Below are 20,485 nucleotides of genomic sequence, written 5' to 3'. Positions count from 1 at the left end.
TTAAACTGACCATGCTGAAACAGTCAATAACTGAGCCTGTGTTGTTCTTTCAAACTCTAGGAAGAAGATGAGATACCCGATGATGAAACTCTTAACCAGATGATAGCTCGCAATGAAGAAGAATTTGAGCTCTTCATGGTAAGAAAAGGCACATATTCCTGTGAGATCTCATCAACATTTAAATGGCAGAGTAATACTCCGAAAGGGACCCGTCTCAATCAGAATCAGAATCAGAATCCCTTTATTTGTCCCACAGAGACAGAGAAGAGAAGTTGACAGCTGGTTCTCTTACATTTACTGACAAAATAATTGTAGGTTTTCCATCTTGCCGAGGCCATTGTTGATTGGTTAAAATATATATTCTGTTTAGTCATGGCGCAATTTTCCCGCGGACGACTCTTCATGCATAATAAACGGATAAATTGCCTTGGATAAAGGACTCACAGCCACCATGTCACTCAGTATACACATTTTTTTACTGAAAAAAAAAGTGTTTAACCAGCTTCACTCACAGAGCATCAAGCCTCACAGGCCCCTCACAGAGTCGGCTTTTCTTTTCATCCAGCTCGTATTGACTAGCTCAATGATGTCTGGGTTCAAAATATTAAATATACATGACAAACCAGGAAGCAACCATAGGGTAGGGCTGCAGCAAGATGTAACTTGTAAAATGGCTTCGTCCAAACCAAATCTAAAGCTGTTGTATGTTAAGAAGTGACAACATAGCCTAAATATCCCCCTATTATGCAAAATGCACTTTTTAATGTATTGAATTCATATACAGCTCCAGAAAAAAAGACGAGACCACTTAGCACATGTTTCTTAAATCTTTATCTGTACATGTATGGCAGGCATTCCCGTGTCTGTTGAATTCCAACACAGAAATGTTGTCAGTAGTTTATAGAATACAATAAACCACAAAAAAAAAAATCCCTCAAAGACATACCTATAAATAATAAAACAAGAGAAAATGATAATGCTGAAATGGCTGTCTGTGTTTTAAGAGACTCCGAAGGTTTCAGCAAAATGTTTTCTCTCTCTTTCCCTCCTGATCCAAGTATGTGAAAGCCGCTTAAAAAGTGGGTGAGTTAGGTTTCGGGTTCATACGTGACGTAAAATTCAATATTTTACGTCATTTGTGGGTTGTATGGCATTAGCAACAAACCAACCACAGTAAGCCCCGCCCACCCTGTTACCTTAATCCCCTCCTGCAGCATCTCCAAGTGACTATGTTTGTTTGGCCACCGGTTTCAGCATGATGTCTAAGGCTGTGCTGATTTAGGCTGTAGAAATCCGGCACCGCTGAGTTTCTGCCGGTGGACACTGTGAAATGCTTCTCCTCCTCAGTGTTCAGTGTGGAGAGCCAGAAACACCTGCAAAGGGGTGTGGCCAGCAGCAGCTCATTTGCATTTAATGTTACAGACACAGAATCAGCACTTTTGGGAAAGGGCTTGCTATAGTTTGGTATTTTTAGCAATAAACTTCAGAGACATGTTTTGTATATATCTGAGACCTATAATATATTGTTGAAATGCAGTAGTATACATAACCTTTTAAGAGTGTGTGGGGTGAGATAAGGTGTGTAATCCCCTGTTTTGTAACAGCCCTCTGTTGCTCTCTAACACAAAGCATAGAAAGTACTGTAAACACAAAACCCAGTATTCTACAGATGTCAGTATTCCAGTATTGATCCAAGACATCTGTGTTTCCTTCTCTGCAGCGCATGGACATGGACCGACGCCGGGAGGACGCCAGGAACCCAAAGCGCAAGCCTCGCCTCATGGAGGAGGACGAGTTGCCTTCTTGGATCATCAGAGATGAAGCTGAGGTGGAGCGGCTCACATACGAAGAGGAGGAAGAGAAAATGTTCGGCAGGGGGTCCCGTTGTCGCAGGGACGTGGACTACAGCGACACGCTCACCGAAAAACAGTGGCTGAGGGTAAAGTCTGAGTATCCTCACTAACCTATGATTTTTTTCAACAAATGTAGTGATAAATGTTACTGAGATGAAAGTGGTTAACAACCCATTTTTATTCACCTGCAATTTATAGTATTATTATTATTATTATTATTCATTACTTATTCATTCTTATAGTAATGAAAGAGCCAGCCACTGTGGATGCAAAATGTTTGAAAAAGTTGTGTGATCTTCTCCGCAGTTACCTAAAGCCTCTTGTTTAAATATAGGGTGCCGTTTAATTTAAATTATTGCGACTGCTAATATCTAACTTCTCTTTGATCCACCGTGGGTTTTTCTTACATAAGGGAGGATCATAAACATTGTCCCGCTTATCACAAGGCCACTTACTAAATACACTTGACTCACAATATTACCTTGTTTTAAAATGATCGAGGTTCAAATAGTAATTTCCAGGGCGTACCAACAGCTGGAACTGCGGGGACTAACAAAACTTAAAATGACGGCAGCGCTGATCGAGGTTGACGGTAACTGTCCAAGTCAAATGACACTGACAAAGCCCTTACCATGTATATTTGTTTACGTCTGTCTTCTTCTTTCACTATATCTGACATGTCCTAGTGATGGTTTAGCCATCATGAAACAAAAGTTTTGTGCTCTCCACAAATATAAAAGCAATATTTAAAAAGTATTTTGTGGTGTTTGTTGTCCACAGCTGACTTTAAATCAACTGGACTTCTATCTGCGGTTTGATATAACTGCAAATATTCCCTTGATCGTCCTGAGCCACGATCCTGTTATGCTTAACAGAGGTGTGTTAGTGAGTGTCTGATATATCCAAATTGACCAATCAGAATAGAGTTTTCATCCAAGCCTTGTAATAATGACTTGGATTTAATTTTTCAATGTTAATAGTATCTTGAATATCTTTTTTTTTTCTGCAGTTTGTTTGGATAGATAGGTAGGAGTTTATAGAAATCACCAATTCACCCAAAAAACGCTTATTTTTAGCCATTGTCCGTTGATCGAGCGCTTGCTCAGCGTGGTGCTAATAGCGCCCAGTCACTCTCAGCAGATACTCCCCTAGTGAGACTTCTGAGGCCTGGAAGATCCATTTTATTGACTCTGGCTTAGGAGTTTCAGGGTGAACAAGAATAGAACAGAGAAACTTTGAGACAGAAGTGACAGTGTTTTGAGGTGTAGCTGCAGTTCAAAGACGCTTTTCTTAAATGGAAAAAAACATGTAGAGACGTGTCTGCCCTGCCAAAGCAACAGCGGCTTGACAGTCACAGTTAAAAACACTGCCATGGTTTGTAATGATTGTAGATTTCACGCATTTCATTCTTCATTATGTTGACGTGGGTGAGGATTAAGTCTCTCTTCATTTTTATTATTTGTATGATGTCAGGCCGTTGAGGATGGAAACCTGGAGGAGATGGAGGAGGAGATCCGCCTGAAAAAGCGCAAACGCAAGAGACGCCAGGACAAGGACTCGTCGAGCAGAGATGAGGGCGGCTCCAAGGCCAAGAAGAAACGTGGACGTCCACCAGCTGAGAAACACTCCCCCAACCACCCCAAAGTCACCAAGCAAATGAACACCATCATCGATACGGTCATCAACTACAGGGATGGGTAAGCAAGTATAACTACATGGCGTTAGGGGAATCTGACTTCTTAACACATGATCACATTGCAGTTGGCTTCTTGTTTCTCAGAGCCCAGCAGTACTGTGGCTTCCTTAAAGTAAAGAGTACGATCCACTAAACTTGAATCTACTGTAATTTCCGGACTATTAAGCGCACCTGAATATAAGCCGCACCCACTGAATTAAAAAAAAATGTATTTTGTACATAAATAAGCCGCACATGTCTATAAGCCGCAGGTGCCTACCGGTACATTGAAACAAATGAACTTTACACAGGCTTTAACGAAACACGGCTTGGAACAATAATAAATAGGCTTTAACGAAACACGGCTTGGAACAAAAATTTAAAAAATAGCAGTAAACAGTAGCCTACCAAGAAAGTCATTGGTCACTATCTTCCTCCTGTGCACTGAAACCACTGAAGTCATCTCCTTCGGTGTCGGAGTTGAATAGCCTCAGAATTGCTTCATCCGATGTTGGATCATCTTCATTGTCGCTCTCGTCACTTTCATCCGGAGGCAAATTCCCCGCTGAGCTCATGCTGCCCTCTTCAACACGCAGCAGTCCAGCCTTTCGAAACCCGTTGATGATAGTGGATTTTTTGATAATGCTCCACGCTGTCAGGACCCACTGGCAGACTTGACCATAAGTTGCTCTTCGCATGCGGCCCGTTTTAGTGAAGGATTTCTCCCCACTTGTCATCCAAGCCTCCCACTGAACACGGAGCGCCACCTTAAATGCACGATTTATACTGATGTCGAGTGGCTGCAAATACTTTGTTGTGCCCCCAGGAATCACAGCTGGAATTGAGGTTGTCCTCTTGATGGCTTCTTTCACAGAATCTGTTATGTGGGCCCTCATGCTGTCCAACACGAGCAAAGCCTTGTTCTTGTGAAAGAATCCTCCCGGTCGCTTGCCGCATGCATTAGGCCTTCCGTCATCCATCCTTTCTTGTTGACTTTCACAACAATTCCTCTCGAGAATTTTTCTTTTGGCATCGTCATGCTTTTAGAAATCAACATCGGTGGAAGCTTTTCTCCCGATGCCGTGCAGCTCAGAACACAGGTGAAGTGCATTTTTTCCTGCCCAGTTGTTTTGAGCGTGACTGATGATTCGCCTTTCCTGTTGACAGTCCGAGTGAGAGGCAGGTCAAACGTCAGAGGAACCTCATCCATATTTATGATGTCGTGCGGGCCGATGGAATGCTCCACTATCTTTGCATCAGTAAATTTGCGGAAGTTTGAAACTTTTTCCTCGTAGTCGGGAGGGAGCTGCTGACACAGACTCGTTTGTACCCTGATGGACAGGCCTTTATGTCTCATAAATCTTAGACACCACGATGGTCCACCTCTAAAATCCTCAAACTTCATTGCGGTGGCAATTGTTTTGGCTTGCAGTCGGATCTGCACAGTTGAAACACCTCGGCCGTCTGCTCTCTGTGTGTTGATCCAGTCTTCGAGCTCATTTTCTAGTTCGGGCTATCTGCTTTTCTTCCCTCTGAAAGCTTTTGTTGTCTTTTTGCGCTGAGTTAGTTCCTCACGCTGCTGTTTCCAACGTCTTATCATCGACTCAATAAGGCCAAGCTCCCGTGCAGCAGCTCTATTTCCTTTTCCAACTGCCAGATCGATCGCCTTCAACTTGAAAGCTGCATCATATGCATTTCTCCGTGTCTTTGCCATGATGAGGGTGACAAAATGACTACCGTAATCAGAATGATGGGAAGTTTGAGCACGCTCGATTTACGTCACATTATGTGACGGTGCTCAGTTTTTTATCTATTTTTTTTCAAAATCCCATTTTGGCGGCATGAAGCTTGTGAAAGCGGGAAAAATCCATAAATTAGCCGCGTCATTGTATAAGCCGCGAGGTTCAAAGCGTGGGAAAAAAGTAGCGGCTTATAGTCCGGAAATTACGGTAGTCTTAGCAGAGGGCTCTAGCTTGTAATGTTTTCAGCTGCTCCGACAACAATTGGACACTTTGGAATACAAAAGGGAAGTAAAAGCAACTAACTATACACAATAAAATCAATACTATAAGAAAAAATAAAATAATCCCTGTGGGGAAATTAAGCAGTTTAAGCAGCAACAGTGTGAGAATGAAAAACAGGACAGTACGGTTTCACATAGGATAATAAAATGAAATAAAAATGATGTACAGTTAATTAACTGTTAATGGAATTAAATGACCATGTACATTTTTGTGTCCGGTTTGTTACATATATTTACTTTCATGTATACAGATACTGATGCAGGTAACAGTGTTTGTGCAAACAATGCAGGTTTTATGTGCAGCAAGGGTTATTGTTTAGTGAGTTATATTGTTAACCCCTTGTTGTGCAGCCTGATGGCTACAGGCACAAAGGAGTTTTCCAGGCGCTTAGTGCTGTGCCGAGGGGGATGGGTCTGTGGCTGAACGTACTCCTCATCTTGATAACCCACTCCCACTCCACACTCGTTGGTTTGGAACAGCACTTAATATGGCGGACCCTCTGTGCGAACGCGCAAATGGAGGGGGAGTGTGTAGGGGTAGGGTGTAGGGGGCAGTTTGGAATTGAGCCATATTTTCCTCAGCATCCGGAGCACTTATTGGGGGCTTGGTCCTGCCTTGTCTTTGTTGGACAGACACACTGATAAACATCCTTGTGTTCTCTCAGTCCAACAGTTAATGTTTGAGTGTGTGGCCAGTCCTGTTGTGTATGCATGTTTTCCTTTTTAACCATGTGCAATATCAAAAGTATGCATGTCCCTGTAATATTCACCCATGCATGAAACAACCACTCAAAAATGCTCTGGCTCACTACTACAGTAGAACTTTTTCCAGGAAAATGCTACCCGCCTTTCCAAAAGTCAAATTCTTTCCTCTCCCTGTTGACGGTTGTTAGTCCCAGAGCAGCTCTGGCACTCCTCTCCGTTTACTGGACAGATTTTTGGATGTCCTTCTCCCGGACTTTAGGATTCAAGGTTTCAATGAAATTTACCCAGAATGAGTACATGTTTTTAAACATGAATGCAACCTACATTTGATTGGGATCTGCCTAGAATTGAAAAAGGAATATATTTATTATTATTATTGTTATTATTATTATTCTCTGGAGCTGTTTTGGCTCTGTTTTCTGACTGAGGTGTAGTAATAGCACAGTATGTTCCTTACAGATGTTGATGTTTTTCCGTCTTCCTTCCACAAGCCATTAAAAGATTTGAAGCCTTGGTTATTTGTGTTTTAGGGGAGACAACAATTTTTTTTTTCCTAGAGATCATTGTTGCCATAGAAAATGACTGGGAGGCATCAGAGATGTATAATCCAATTTTAACAACCCATCCACCTTTGTGGTTCAACACAATCTTCACTCAGCCATGATACGTCCTCTGGGATCAGCAGCCTTAAGGTCACACTGAAAATGTGTAGGCAGTTCAGTTGTCAATTCTTAAAGCTCCCTATTTTATTTATTTATTTAAAGATGAACACAGGGGTGTTTTATTATGTTAAGGACAGAAGATCTGAAATCTGGTAAATAATCTAAATGTCCTTTTGAGTTTCCTCTCACCTGCAGGAATTGAGGTGTATACTTGGCTGTTCATTCATCTTTTCTGACTCAACCGCTTTTTCCTTATGTTACAAAACAGCATGTTCCGTTGTTTATTGCAAAGTGCTGATCTCGGGCTTTTTCCTGTGGAAAAAACTGCTAATTGTGACGGATGCTTCCAGGCATGAAAATGAGTTTGAATCAGAATCAGTTTCCATCAAAGTAGGTTTGCAGACATACAATACTTTGTCTTAATATTATGTGGCAGTTCTATAAACCTGGTCAAGATACTTATTAAGGAATATTTAAATGTACAAAAGAAAATAATAGTGCTGTTGCAATGAAGTCAACACTTTGACCATTTCTATTTTCTTGGGAAGGCAATATAAAACAACTGTGTTGGTCCAGTGGTGGAAACAGTTTCAGATTCTTTAGTTGAATAAAAATACTACACTGTAGAAATACTCAATAGTAAAGTATTGCAAAAAGAACACTGTAATAAATGATAGGTTGACTTTACTTAAGAAAATCTAGGAAAAAGAATGCACTTAAAAAGTGAAGTCAATTGAACTGTTAGTCGTAAGTGTACTTAACTTAATATATTCTTGTTAAGTTGACTTTTAGTTAAGTTCCATTAACTTAATTGTGTTTTGTTCTTCCAACTTAAAAAGGTTCAGTCCAAACTACTATATTTTTAGAGTGATGTCAACTTAATTATACCAAGTGCCTGTGTCTTACTGGAATAGTTGTGTTGACTCAGTAGAATTAAGGAAACCGATTGCCTTAATTTAATCAAGTAAACACAACAAAGAATGATTAGTCCCCAGTTATCTATCTTTATTATCTTTATTGTTTCCACCACATTCAACTGGCAATCCAAATGGCACATGCCTTCAAACAATGCCGATGCTTTGTACAGTAAATTATGAGCTAACAGTTAGTGTATGTATTAGCGTATATGCTAATACATACACTAACTGTTAGCTCATCATTGTCTGCATTTCACATTCTAACGCCTTTTGTTGTTTTTACGATCGCCCAAAACACACACATATACAGTATATATTTATAACTCACCTTTTGTTCCAGTTTCAATATGGTTTCCTCTTCAACTCCTCTTGCGCGCAGAAACTCACTGATGTCCTCCGTTGTTACCTATACTGCAATGTGAGTCTCTCACTGAAGTTGAGCCAATACAAGAACCCGTACTTCTGACTTTAAGTCAGAATTCTGAGATTAAAGTCAGAATTCTGAGAAAAAAGTCAGAATTCTGACATCCGCAAAAAAAATGTTTTCATGTGGCCCTAATCTTTTTCAGTGAAGCTGAATAATTTACCAAGACACACTTCCAGAAAAACGTCTTCCACAGTCAGCAGCTATGCCTGTCGCGCTCAACTGCCATGTGCGATGCTGTTACCTTGGGCTCACTCCAAGAACTTGGAGTTACAAGTAGAGTTTGATCAGTTGAACCAAGTTGTATACCTCTTATGGTCGACTTGAGTAAATTACTCACCTTGAATAAGTAAAATCTCAAGGTTATTGAGAGAAAAGTAAAGTACAATAAGGTATTTTCAGTAAGCATAGCTATTAGTTTTTATAGTGAATTGTACTAAAGTGAAGTAAAAGTATTTAAGTATGGTCAGGAAAATGTACTCAAAGTATTAAGAGTAAAAGTATGCATTGCAGTAAAAACTCAATAATAATATATTCGTTAATATAACAAAAAACTTTAATACCAATACATTTTCTGTTGTCCCACTCATGGTTTTAGTGAATTAAATATAATAATGGATGTTTTAATCCATACCAAATAATCATATTTGTAATTATTGTTGGTCAAAATCGGAATTTATAAACTTATTAGTAAATGAATCTGTAAAATAAAGATAGTGGGGTAAAAAGTACAATATTTGCTCCAAAATGTAGTGGAAAAGTAGAAGTATAAAGTATCCCCCATGGGATTAATATATCTACATCACAATTATCTTTTACTATATAAAAAATATATCTGTTTTTAAATTGTAGGAACTGTGCAGTGTTTGGATAGCTGTTTTCAAAACTAGGGAAACGAAGAGGAACCTGGATCATCATCATTTATTTACTTTATGTTTGTTTGTCAATCCCTATAGCTCCACACTCTGCCCTCTGGTGGTTATGCATTATTCACTGCACATTAAAGGTCACAACAACTGTTTTTTTTACTTTGAGAAACAAACATCACACTCACATCTCCCATCTGGTCAAGGATTTGTACTCCTGTCCTGTTTTTCCCCGCCTCAAGGTTGCTAGTTAAGCCGAGTTTATGCAAACAAAGTCCCACAACACAACGGCAAGAACTCTGTTATGGCAGAATTTAACCCCTAGTAAAGTAATTGATCATTTGCGGCAGATGGTTCTGAGTTGCAGAGATCTTAGTGTGGGCGTAGTAAAGCTTTTGTGGGAGGAAGCAGTGCAATTGATATTACTGACCTAAGAAATGTTATGTAAAATACACAAAAGTGCATTTCCTCTCACTGACTTGCCTCTTTTCTGCTATTCCCAAACTCTGGTGAGATTATTTAGGGGGGACTTGCAGATAATAACTATCCTTTCGCTGTTTCTTTGCTTCCCTCAATTGTCAGGAGCAGTTTCCTTTAAGTATTCAGGGTATTGAGTCTTAACATTTGGTATTTATCTCTCTGAAGTTTTTTTTTGTTCAATCTCAGGCTACACTTTTTTTGTTGCTGTTTGTTACTTTCTCTTCAGTCTTCTTTCCATATTGCAATTCTTTACATGTGCTCAGTAGCTTGTTGTTTTCCTCGTCTACATAGAGACTGGCCCCGGGCATAAACACTTGATTATTAATTGTGCTGCATTATTCTTCTTTATTTGTGATTCCTATTGAATCACCAAGGAAAGGTTTGTGGTTCTCTTAGAAAACATGACTCACACTTTAAGTATTACTACTATTAATGTTGTTATTATGAAAACTTCAGCTTGTAAATACTTTTAATGTGGCATTGTTGATTTTTTAAAATCAGCTGTGAGTAGAATTTGAATGTTTCTGACCCTGTTTTTCGTTGGTGTGAACAGGGCAGGGAGACAACTGAGCGAGGTCTTCGTCCAGTTACCGTCCAGGAAAGAGCTCCCGGAGTATTACGAGCTGATCAGAAAACCTGTGGACTTCAAAAAGATCAAGGTTTGTCGATAAACATGACTTAGCAAGAAATATGAACATTGGATAGAATGGTTGTAATGAAAAAAAGGGGGGTCATGGAGCAGAGTGAAAGTCATATGATACAGAATACACAGTAATCAGCCCAAACACAAATATAATGTAAAGTTGTTATAATTCTGTATTTGTAAACTGTATCTTTGTGAACCATCGAAGATGCACATTATATTTTGCCAGCTGGGTAGACAACTTTATAACACTTGTTTATGTTTTATGCAAAGATGTGAATATTTGTAGGTTTTCCTTATCTTTGTAATCAAGATGAATTAGTTTGGAGTCATAAGAACAATTTGTTTTAATTAGTCAGCTTTCCGCTTTTAATTAAACTATGAAACCATGTTTTTGATTAGTTTTTCTTACATTTTATGGACCAACTGATTGCTCAAGAAAATAATCAACGGATTAACAGTCACAACATCTTGCAGAAATAATTAACATCATTACAAGTATCATTTTAATTTTCAAATGTAAGCATTGAATACCACAGGTTGTGAGGGCTCACAGAAAGTGAGAGGGATGAGTTTGACTCACACTGATGTCTTTTCGTTAACAGGATCGTGTGAGGAACCATAAATACAAAGGAGTGGGAGACCTGGAGAGGGATGTGATGCTGCTTTGTCACAATGCCCAAACCTTCAACCTAGAGGGATCCCAGGTCAGAACCCCGACCCACCCTCCTCGTGTGAAACTTGATTTTCTTTCCTATTATGCAAATGTTCAGGTTCATATTAGTATTTTGTGCCACTACTGGGACATGTCTCCATGCTTTAAAGTTCCAAAAGCTCTTTATTTTTCTCATACTGCCTGTGCTGCAGCTCCTCTTTTCACCCTCTGTCTGAAAGCAGAGCCCAGTCTGCTCTGATTGGTTAGCTGGCCGGCTCTGTTGTGATTGGCCTTCCGCTTACAGAGGTCCTGCCTCTTACCCTGTCACTTACAATGTGTAGGCATTCTTCTACAGATTTGCAGTCAGGGTTTGCAGAATGATATGGCTGATGGCTCTCTGCCCAGACAATATGGAACAAACTGCATGCAGCCAATCACCGGTCTCATAGGGCTGCCAAGAGGCCTGCAAATGACTGCCCTTACATTAGTAAATTGTTAAATTGCCAATATGTCTTGTTTCATTAGATTATCCAATCCACCAAGCAAGTGTCATCAGCAAAAAATAGCTGTTTGGCATTGGCAGAGAAGTAGGGCAAATGTTTCATGGGCGCAACCCACATCCTCAGCATGTTCCTCACAAATGTGGTACCATTTAAAAGAGAAATAAACAGGCTGTTAAACAGTTTGAGATTTATTGCCAAGTAGCATTGTTACAACAAAGAAATAACACACACTTCCTTACTGTTTGTGCTATGTTTAACACACACTACAGGAAAGGTAAAACCCCCCCAAAACATATTACGGCCCCTTTAATTGAATTCCTCTAATTAGGGCCCGAGCAGCGGGAGCGGACAACTGGTTAATACCACAAATTCCGAGTAATACCTCCCACGTATAACATTCACATAGATGTAGAACATTTGGGAGGCATATGTATCACATGGAGATAAAAACCCTCTCCTGCAGGTGTATTGTAAAGCCAATAGAAAGTCAGGCGTTTTGAATTCCAGTTGCTTTTTCTGGAGATTTTTAGTACTTAAGTGCGGTACTTAAATTAATCTTTCATTTTCTTTGTTAAATCTCAATTGTCATGCTCCATTTCAGATGGTTTTGACCTCGTCTTTGTGAGACTTGGCTTTTCCTTGATTTTATTTTTATTTCTGCCTGTATACACAGCAACCAGGGGAGGTACAAGACATGGTCTATATTTCATTCATATGTTTTGAAATGCAGCTCAGTAGTCAATACTAACTAATTCATAATTCATACTTTCGAGACTATTTATAGAACCCCCCCCACACCCACATTTTTATTCTTCTTCCATTTCTCTCTTCATCAATTCTCAATCCCTTCTCTTTTATTACCATGTCAGCCTTTGGTCCCGCAGGTTCTTCTCTCCCATATTCCCAGTAGAACCTGTCATTCATGCTGTTTGAACAGCTGCTTCTTTTTTCTTCTTCTTCCCCTCAGATATACGAGGACTCCATTGTCCTTCAATCTGTGTTCAAGAGTGCCAGACAGAAGATTGCCAAGGATGAAGAGAGTGATGATGACAGCGATGAGGATGAGGATGACGATGAGTCAGAGACTGAGGGTAAGAAACGCAGTTTATAGGACATGCATACAAATACAAAGACTCACACACACACACACACACACACACACACACACACACACACACACACACACACACACACACACACACACACACACACAGACACTGCTGTGGTTTGAGATACGCTTTTCCACCATCCTTCAGTATGGACTATTGTTGTATTCAGGCTGAATACAGGAAAAAAGAAAACAATTGTTCCGGGAACAATGGTTATTTGATTTGAGAAGAAGTTCACAGTAAACTCTATAGCTCTTTTGGGAGCTTTCTATTGATCTTTCACAGGAATTAGTTCAAAAGCACCACAAGGATTAACATGAAGACAGTAAAAAAGCTCAGAGAAAAGCTAGTGAGTACAGTAGATGATAGGAAAGGGTTTATTTTATTCCTGAAATGATTCACAAAACCTAATTATGTCAAATAAATATGTGTTTTAATGTATTATTTATTACATGGTACACCCTTTTGGTCGAACAAAAGAAATACAAACAATAATGATATAATATACCACTTTTTTCAGGGTAACGTATGAGCTGAAACGTATTATTTCAATTATCTTCTGAATGATTATATATATTTTAATTAGTAGATTATAGTTTGGTCTACAAAAAGATGACGCCACAATTCTGCCTAGCTCAATCTCAAGTTTTACAAAACCTTCTCCGACCAACAGTCCAAAACAAAAACGATATTCCGTTTACTTAGATAGAAAAAACTCTTCGTGAATTAATAAAGCTGCTGTTTTTGCTTGAAAAAAGATTCAAGATCAATTAAAAGATAGCTCGTTCTGTCAACCTTTTTTTGTCAAGCTTTAATTGATTGCAGTTTTTCAGTTCAAAACAAGATCCCAGAGACTAAACTGAGATGAGCATGTTTTCTGAATAAGCGAACAATGATAAAACCAAGACTTTGAATCATGCCTACTCCCTTCCTTCAGCTAAGTCTGTGCGGGTCAAGATCAAGCTGAATAAGGAGGCACGCAGCCAAGACAAGGGCAAGAAGAGGCAGAGCCGAGGGAAGGCCAAGCCCGTGGTCAGCGATGACGACAGCGACGAAGACCTGGATGACAATGTAGGTTGTTCCACTTTACTGCACTGGACTGGATTCTTGGGTTGAATCTTATACACAAGAAAAAGCTAATTCCTTACCTCTGTTTTCAAAACTCAGCAGATCTCTATTATGTAAATATAATTCTGACTGCAACAAGGGCAAAAAATATAGGAGTAACACTGATGTACATTTCTAAAATTAAATAGTTTTATTATAATTGGTAACTGCAGTTTGGGCAGGAAAAACATGGAAAGCAGGAGCACTCTCTCAATATTAACTTAGAACCACCAAAGGGGCTCCCTCCCAAATGATCTATACAAAAAACCTTTGTTAAAATAGCGTTAGAATAAATACAGACACCTGTTACAAAGTATAGGTTTGAAGTATATCAATTAAAAGCTAGGTATTTATATCAAAATAAACTCATTTTTAAAGAAAAGGAGATTTCTAGCCCTCTTTTTTTCTTTTCAAACTAACCAATTGACTGAAATACATGCCTCAAAAACTCACACAAACTAAAACTTTCCTCTACTGTGTTATATTGTTTTTTTGTTCATTTAAATGGTGTGCAAAGGCTAAAATCCCAAAGATCCCTCCAGAGAGAGGGATCATGAAACCTGAACATTAGCACAATAGGCAAAATTAATGGAATTAGGGCTGCAATTAAGGATTAAGGACATTATTAAAGTTGTGTTTTTAAGTTATTAGAACATAATATCTGAGAAAAATGAAAACCAAAAGTTCAAAAGAGCCCCAAACTTATGGCCTTAAATCTCAATAAATATGCATGTGAGGATGTGATGTTATACAGAGAAAACGCGGCCCATAATTGAGAAGCTAAGAGCTTTGAACTTGATAATTTCCTACGTTAAACAGTTACCAACAGCCCAGAAAAACTAGCTGTCATTAGACCTCTCTATAAACAGTTGTGCAATCACCAAAAGCTGAAGTCTGACATTATGGTAATTACACTGGCTCCAGTTTCTGGGCAGCAGTTTTTCCCCTTGATTGCCTTTCATGGTAAAACAGATGCCTGATTTTCACATGGTTGTTCAAAATGTGTTCAAGTTAATGTCAGTGAAGCACAAAAATCTGTAAACTGAAGGTAAAACATGGACGAAGCCAACGAGGCGGCTTAATACCACATGCAAGCGTCCCCTCACCTCCAAAATCAGAGATGAGCGGGAAGTCAAGTGAGTAACACAGCCCTGACCAAAATAAATAAAATGAACGAGAAAACAACACACAATTATGTTCTTTGTAGGGAAGAAAAAGAGGCATAAAATCCATTAAGGGAATCTAGCATATTGTTAAATATTGTTAAACCTTATGTGGTTTAGAGCAATTAAATATTCCATGAAAAAAATCTCAGTCGTGACTGTAATTATGCTCTTTGTTCTATGGTTATCCTCCACCTGACCGCCTGACATTGTTTAATTTGCTATCATTGTATAATCAAACCACTAATGGAAAATTAGAGCCGGTGCATCCACCATTTTAGTACTCATTTTCAAATAATTATTACTAATAGATCATTGTTCCACTGACACGCAAACTTCACTAATGTAAAATGTTGTCTTACCAAATTAAGTTTATTTCAATGGGCCCTTTGTAGGCACCGCCTGCAGATTTAATAAATGCAGTGAGATGTTTTGTATCATTTACTGTAGCTACAGATGTCCATCAAAAAAATTACGCAACACTCTTGGCGTTTTTTTTTATTCCGGGTTACATTTAGTCCTTGTTCTTCGTCAGTGTGTTGTAAGGCACCGGATAAATTGTTAGTCAATGAAAATTCTGCCTACTCTCCGACCAACCAAAAGTCTGCATGTTATCTCTAGATTAATGAAGTAGCCACAGTTCTGACATAAAAATAGGACCCGTTTAAACCAAAGATATTTAGCATGCCAATTCTGATATGTTTACACTGGAAGCCTATCAAGCGTTTTCTTATTACACGCACCCACCTGACCCGATATAAAACCCGAACCGCACTGCCTAACTTGTAAAAATATGTGTTGCTCAACAACCCAAACCCCTATCTAGGCCTTTAAAACAGATACATTCTTCCAAATAGGTGTTCAATGGCAGCTAAATTAAGTAAACCTTTATTAAGACATTCATTGTGATATTAATCATTAATGCACGAGCTGCGATTGTCAAATTCAATTTGTTCGTAAATCACATATCAACAAGCTGACCAGTGGGTGTCAGCGCTACAGTTTGTTCTTGTAGTGCTAAGCCGTTACCTTTGATACCGATTGATCAATATTCAGCAGAAGTTGGCAGCTGGAGGCAGTTTTTGGTCACGCCAGCAGTGATAGTTAACTGCAGGGTGTTTGACATTAATGGAGACAGCTCAGTGTATATCTGTGAATACAAATGTAATGAGTGATCTCCTCAGCTGTCTATCACAGGGTGCACACAAGTGCTTGAATATTGAAGTGGAAAATAAAGTACTACAGTACCTTGATGAAAGCTCCCTTTCCAACAACATAGCTCGGAATCCGAAACTGCTTTTTATTTCTTTTTGTTTTAACACATTTTGTCTTCTCTTAGTGATGCCTCTGTTAATGAACACTTAATATTCCATTACATGTGCGAATGCAGTTGAGTGACCAGCACCGGGAAGACATATTTTTAATACAAAAAATACTTTAAAATAAATAGTTTGCACTCCTTGAAAATGAAAAAAAGAAGGGCTTGAAAAGATACTTATGATATTATTTATCGCATAAGATAAGAAACCTTTATTGTCAGTGTATAAGTTAAATACTGTCTTGTGTGCTGCTCGTTCAAAATGGATCTTTCAAGCTGCTTAACTCAAGATTTAAAACCTGCACTTTCCTTCCTTTTCAAACACACTTCCTAATCCTCCTCTTCATCTGCCTCTAATGAACGAGATGGGGGGGAAGGATTTTAAATAAGAGCTTCACCTTCAGACTTCTTTTCTCTGGAGATCTTTATCTCTTATTTCATGGTGTTGATATAATCCTGTTGACCTATGCCGCCTCTCAAGCACAATACACCCTCATCACACTGCTTCCTGCCCCCTCCTCTTCCTCTTTGTCAGCCTTTGAATCTCCCTCTCTTCTTTTTTTTTTTCTTTTCTTCTAATACCTTTGTTACTTCTCTCGTCCTGCAGGACCAGTCAGACAAGAGTGACGATGACTGAGGACAAGAGGATATTAACTATTGCACTTATTAACACAGAGGACTGTATCTTCCGCCGTCATAGTTCAGGTTCATATTCTGTACCTTTTTTTTTTTTACTTCATTTGTCCCCTTTGTAAGTTTGTAGTGTGTTTTGTCGCACCTTCTCCTACCGGCTTTGAAATGTATTACTATTCGATAAGCTACAGCAATACCAATCTGCTTATATTCCTGTTTTTAAGACGATTTTTTAGTATATTTTTTAACTCTGCTTCAAAAGCTGATTTAAATTCTGTATGAAAAAAAAGGAAGACAAAAAAGATTTGGTCATGCTATATACTTTTGCTTGATTTGTACTTGCTTGCTTGTACTTTTAAAACATGTAATATTGAAATCAAAATTAGAAAAAATGTGTTATAAAAACAAATATATATATATGGAAAGCCAAGGACATCCCAGTTAATTTGGATATCCTCCGGTGATAAAAACAAAGGCAATCAATCAAGTTTTGATTAATTGTTTCACCTTGTGCAGTGCCAAATGTCAGAGAAATTGATGGTTCGTTAAACCCCTGCCCATAACCAGCGATTGATCAATCATAGCTTAGCAACCGCAACTAGGCACAGCAGGCCTTTTTATGTCAAGCTTTATATTTCCCTGCGTTTGAAGCTCGGTTAGAGACACTACAGTTTGTGAAGTGTGGTGTCTTTCCAAAACCAGAATTAAAAGAGCAAAACAGGAGAAACAGCATGTTATCTGCTCTGATGTTAGCTGCAAATGTTTGATTGTCCTGCTTAGTAATACTACACAAATACATGATTAATACAATTAGTTTAATCTTTATTAATAAAAGAATAGATACTGTAGTTGACTTTCAAGGCCAAGAAGCGCTTAACCTAAATTTATTCTGTCTTCAGCTGCTTACATTCTTAACTCTCGTGCCATCAAAAAAAACTTCAATAACTTTCAAGTTTGCATTATTTGTGGGTTATTAGATACATTAATCAAAGCCCAATCTAGGATTGAATCATCTGCTTTGTAGAACTTTCCTCTGAGTAGAAGCTGCTCAACATACTGTTTGAAAAATATGGGATTCTAATAGAATTACACATTGAATCTTCGATTTGTCCTTAATATACTTTTAGCCTGGGTCATTTTTAATTTGTTTTATAACTTTTGTCTTTTAGCATGATGTCACATTTGTAATTACACAATGCAATTTTTTTAATGTAAATTATTTTGTACGTTGTCTTTTAAAATATCCCTATATTTGAAACAAGTTAGGTAAAAACATTTAATATGTAGCTAAAAAATAAATGTATTTGTAAACCACCTAAGGTGGCTAACCCTATTTGTATTAGCTAGCTAAAAACATTTGTTAGCATCAGATGCTGATTGATGGAATTTAGCTTGCTAAAAATGAGAAGCCGCTTTTTGCCTGAAAAAAAAGCACACAAAGTGATTGGACCCGCGAAAAGGCACAAAATGTAAAGCTTGACACACGTAGCAACAGAAACTACAAGAGACGGGGCTTAACGAACATTCAACAAGGATATTTTCTAGAGTGTAAACTGTTTGTTGACGCTATATAAACGTATATCTTACAGCCAGCACAGCTATATGTCAGTTGTTGCTCGATGACTTACATATTATCTTGAGGTGGCCATAAATGCTGAATGCTTTTTTTAATTGCTTTTATTAAGAAAATGTAACATTACATTTTGTAGGCGGCACATACTCTCGAAAAAAACGTTGTTTCATGTATCCTTTCCTCTAATGCTTTCAAGTTGTCGTGTTTCAGAGCAGAAGCTTTGAACTTGCTGTAGACGTTTTTTTTCAGTCAGAATGGAGCTATTGGGATATTTTGAATGAGATACTGCTTGTTAAAGACTGCAGAATGATGGGCAAACATCTTGTCTTGTATGAAACCGGCATCTATTGTAGCTAAATGTAGCTTTTTAAAGTCTCTGAAAAAATGTTGCTCCTGTTTCAAACTGATTGTAAAGAACCGAGATTTAGCTGGATTCTTACACACTATAAAAGGTGGTTAACGTCGGAAAATATTACAAGCAAAACAGTATTATTGGATTGAAACATTTTATGTGGATGACATTGAATTAACAGTATATTTGAACAATGTATTGATTTATTTGGATTAAGGTCATTTGTGTTCCTGTATTAGCTCCGAGGCCTCCTTTAGTCCAGTTTATATGTAGTTTGTAGCATGATCTTTTTTGGCAATATGCTGTATTCACACAGATATATATCTTATTTTTGTTTTTGTAACATGTGCTTGCCAACTCTTCATAAGTGTGACTTAATCTTTGCTTTCTTTGCACAGTGTCTTTGTGGTTGTATCTCATAGCCCAGGGCAAATAAAATCTCACCGATTTTCAGCACAGAATACATGTTCTTCTTTATTTTTCACTCTTACTGGGAACGTTATCTAATTGATTGTTTAACAGGGTTTTCAGTGTACACTGCTTATGGAATTAATTGTACTATTTAATCTGGAAACACTTTATTTCTTTTTTTTCGAACAATGTTGTTTAGTAAAATGTTGAAGGCATACAGGTATCAGCAGTTGAGTTTTTAAGTTTCAATGCCCGTTTCGAACAAAAGTAAATACCCTTTACATTAAAATATGGTAATATTTGCAACAAATATTTAGTAATAACACTTTGTTAATATAATCAAAATATATCTATAGAGAACCATTATAAACAGCAACGGAAAATAAAGCTTGAATTAAAAAAAATAGAAATAGAAATGATAACGTAAAAATAAAGACAGGCGGGGGAAAAAAATATTGAAAATAAATTAAAAGATAACAAAAATGATGTAAAATGTCAGAATAGAATATATTTAGATTTTTCGAAGTGTTTGGTTATAAAAATGGTGACACTAATGCTGCCTCATAAAGGAGTTTAGAAACAGTATGTGGAGAAAAGGAAAGTATACTTGACCTTACAGACAATATACATACACTCAAACAAGTTACTTAAAATGATAAAATAAATGTTGTGTATTACAATTATGACATGATTTTAGGCTTTTTTATCTTGTGCTGCCCCACCCATTTCTTTATTTTGGTTGTATCCTATTGGTCACTGTCACCAATAAGATACACCAGATGGCAGAGCACGCAAAGACATCGGTAAGAAAAATATGGCTATCAGCACCTTGTTGGACGATTGTTCCAGTGGCGGTATGCTAGCAGGCTATCACACACCTTTCCAACCTTGTGTCAGTTGTGTCGGATGGACCTTAGTGCTGCAGGTGTCTGTTAAATGCTTAAAGCAGACATTAGGTTGCTAATCGCCAAGCTATGATGCTAGTGAAGTAATAAGCAAATTAAGGAATTAAGTTAGTTAGTTTGACTACTCACTAGATGAGTAATCCATGGACATCTGTTAGCTTGAAACCAGTTGAAAGAGCGTCAGTGACCGAAAGAGATGCCGGGTGGACCAACATTTGGCCTCATCTCCGGAGACCATTTAAACTTCTGCAGCAGCAACCGGACAACACTCCAGATCGTCTATGACTGTAAGTTGTAATTATTTGTTTTATCGTTCAGCAATGTATTGTATTGTGATTGAAAAGTAGAACCTCCTTTAACCCAAATACTGGGGTCAAGTTTTCTATTAAACTTTATAGAACAATCAGAAAAAGGCACATCACATCAGTGTACATTAAGAGTGCATTATGAAGAGAAAAGAAAGAAAGAGCAACAAAACACAGTTGGTCAATCAGGAGTTGAGGTGTGT

General features: G+C 38.1%; 1 protein-coding gene across 1 annotated transcript in view; it reads left to right on the top strand.

The window, feature by feature from the left end:
- Positions 1–19,122, top strand: part of smarca2 (SWI/SNF related, matrix associated, actin dependent regulator of chromatin, subfamily a, member 2) — a 78,227-nt gene extending 59,105 nt beyond the window's left edge. Inside the window, 8 exon segments of the mRNA XM_063896902.1 lie at positions 61–138; positions 1,721–1,939; positions 3,327–3,550; positions 10,159–10,264; positions 10,854–10,955; positions 12,374–12,497; positions 13,453–13,586; positions 16,711–19,122. Coding sequence (XP_063752972.1) covers positions 61–138; positions 1,721–1,939; positions 3,327–3,550; positions 10,159–10,264; positions 10,854–10,955; positions 12,374–12,497; positions 13,453–13,586; positions 16,711–16,740 — 1,017 coding nt within the window. The 3' untranslated portion in view covers positions 16,741–19,122.
- The last annotated feature ends 1,363 nt before the right edge of the window (positions 19,123–20,485 follow it).

The sequence above is a fragment of the Eleginops maclovinus genome, chromosome 12 (genome assembly GCF_036324505.1).
Source record: "Eleginops maclovinus isolate JMC-PN-2008 ecotype Puerto Natales chromosome 12, JC_Emac_rtc_rv5, whole genome shotgun sequence".
Lineage (NCBI taxonomy): Eukaryota > Metazoa > Chordata > Actinopteri > Perciformes > Eleginopidae > Eleginops > Eleginops maclovinus.
This window is presented reverse-complemented; position numbering and strand designations above follow the sequence as displayed.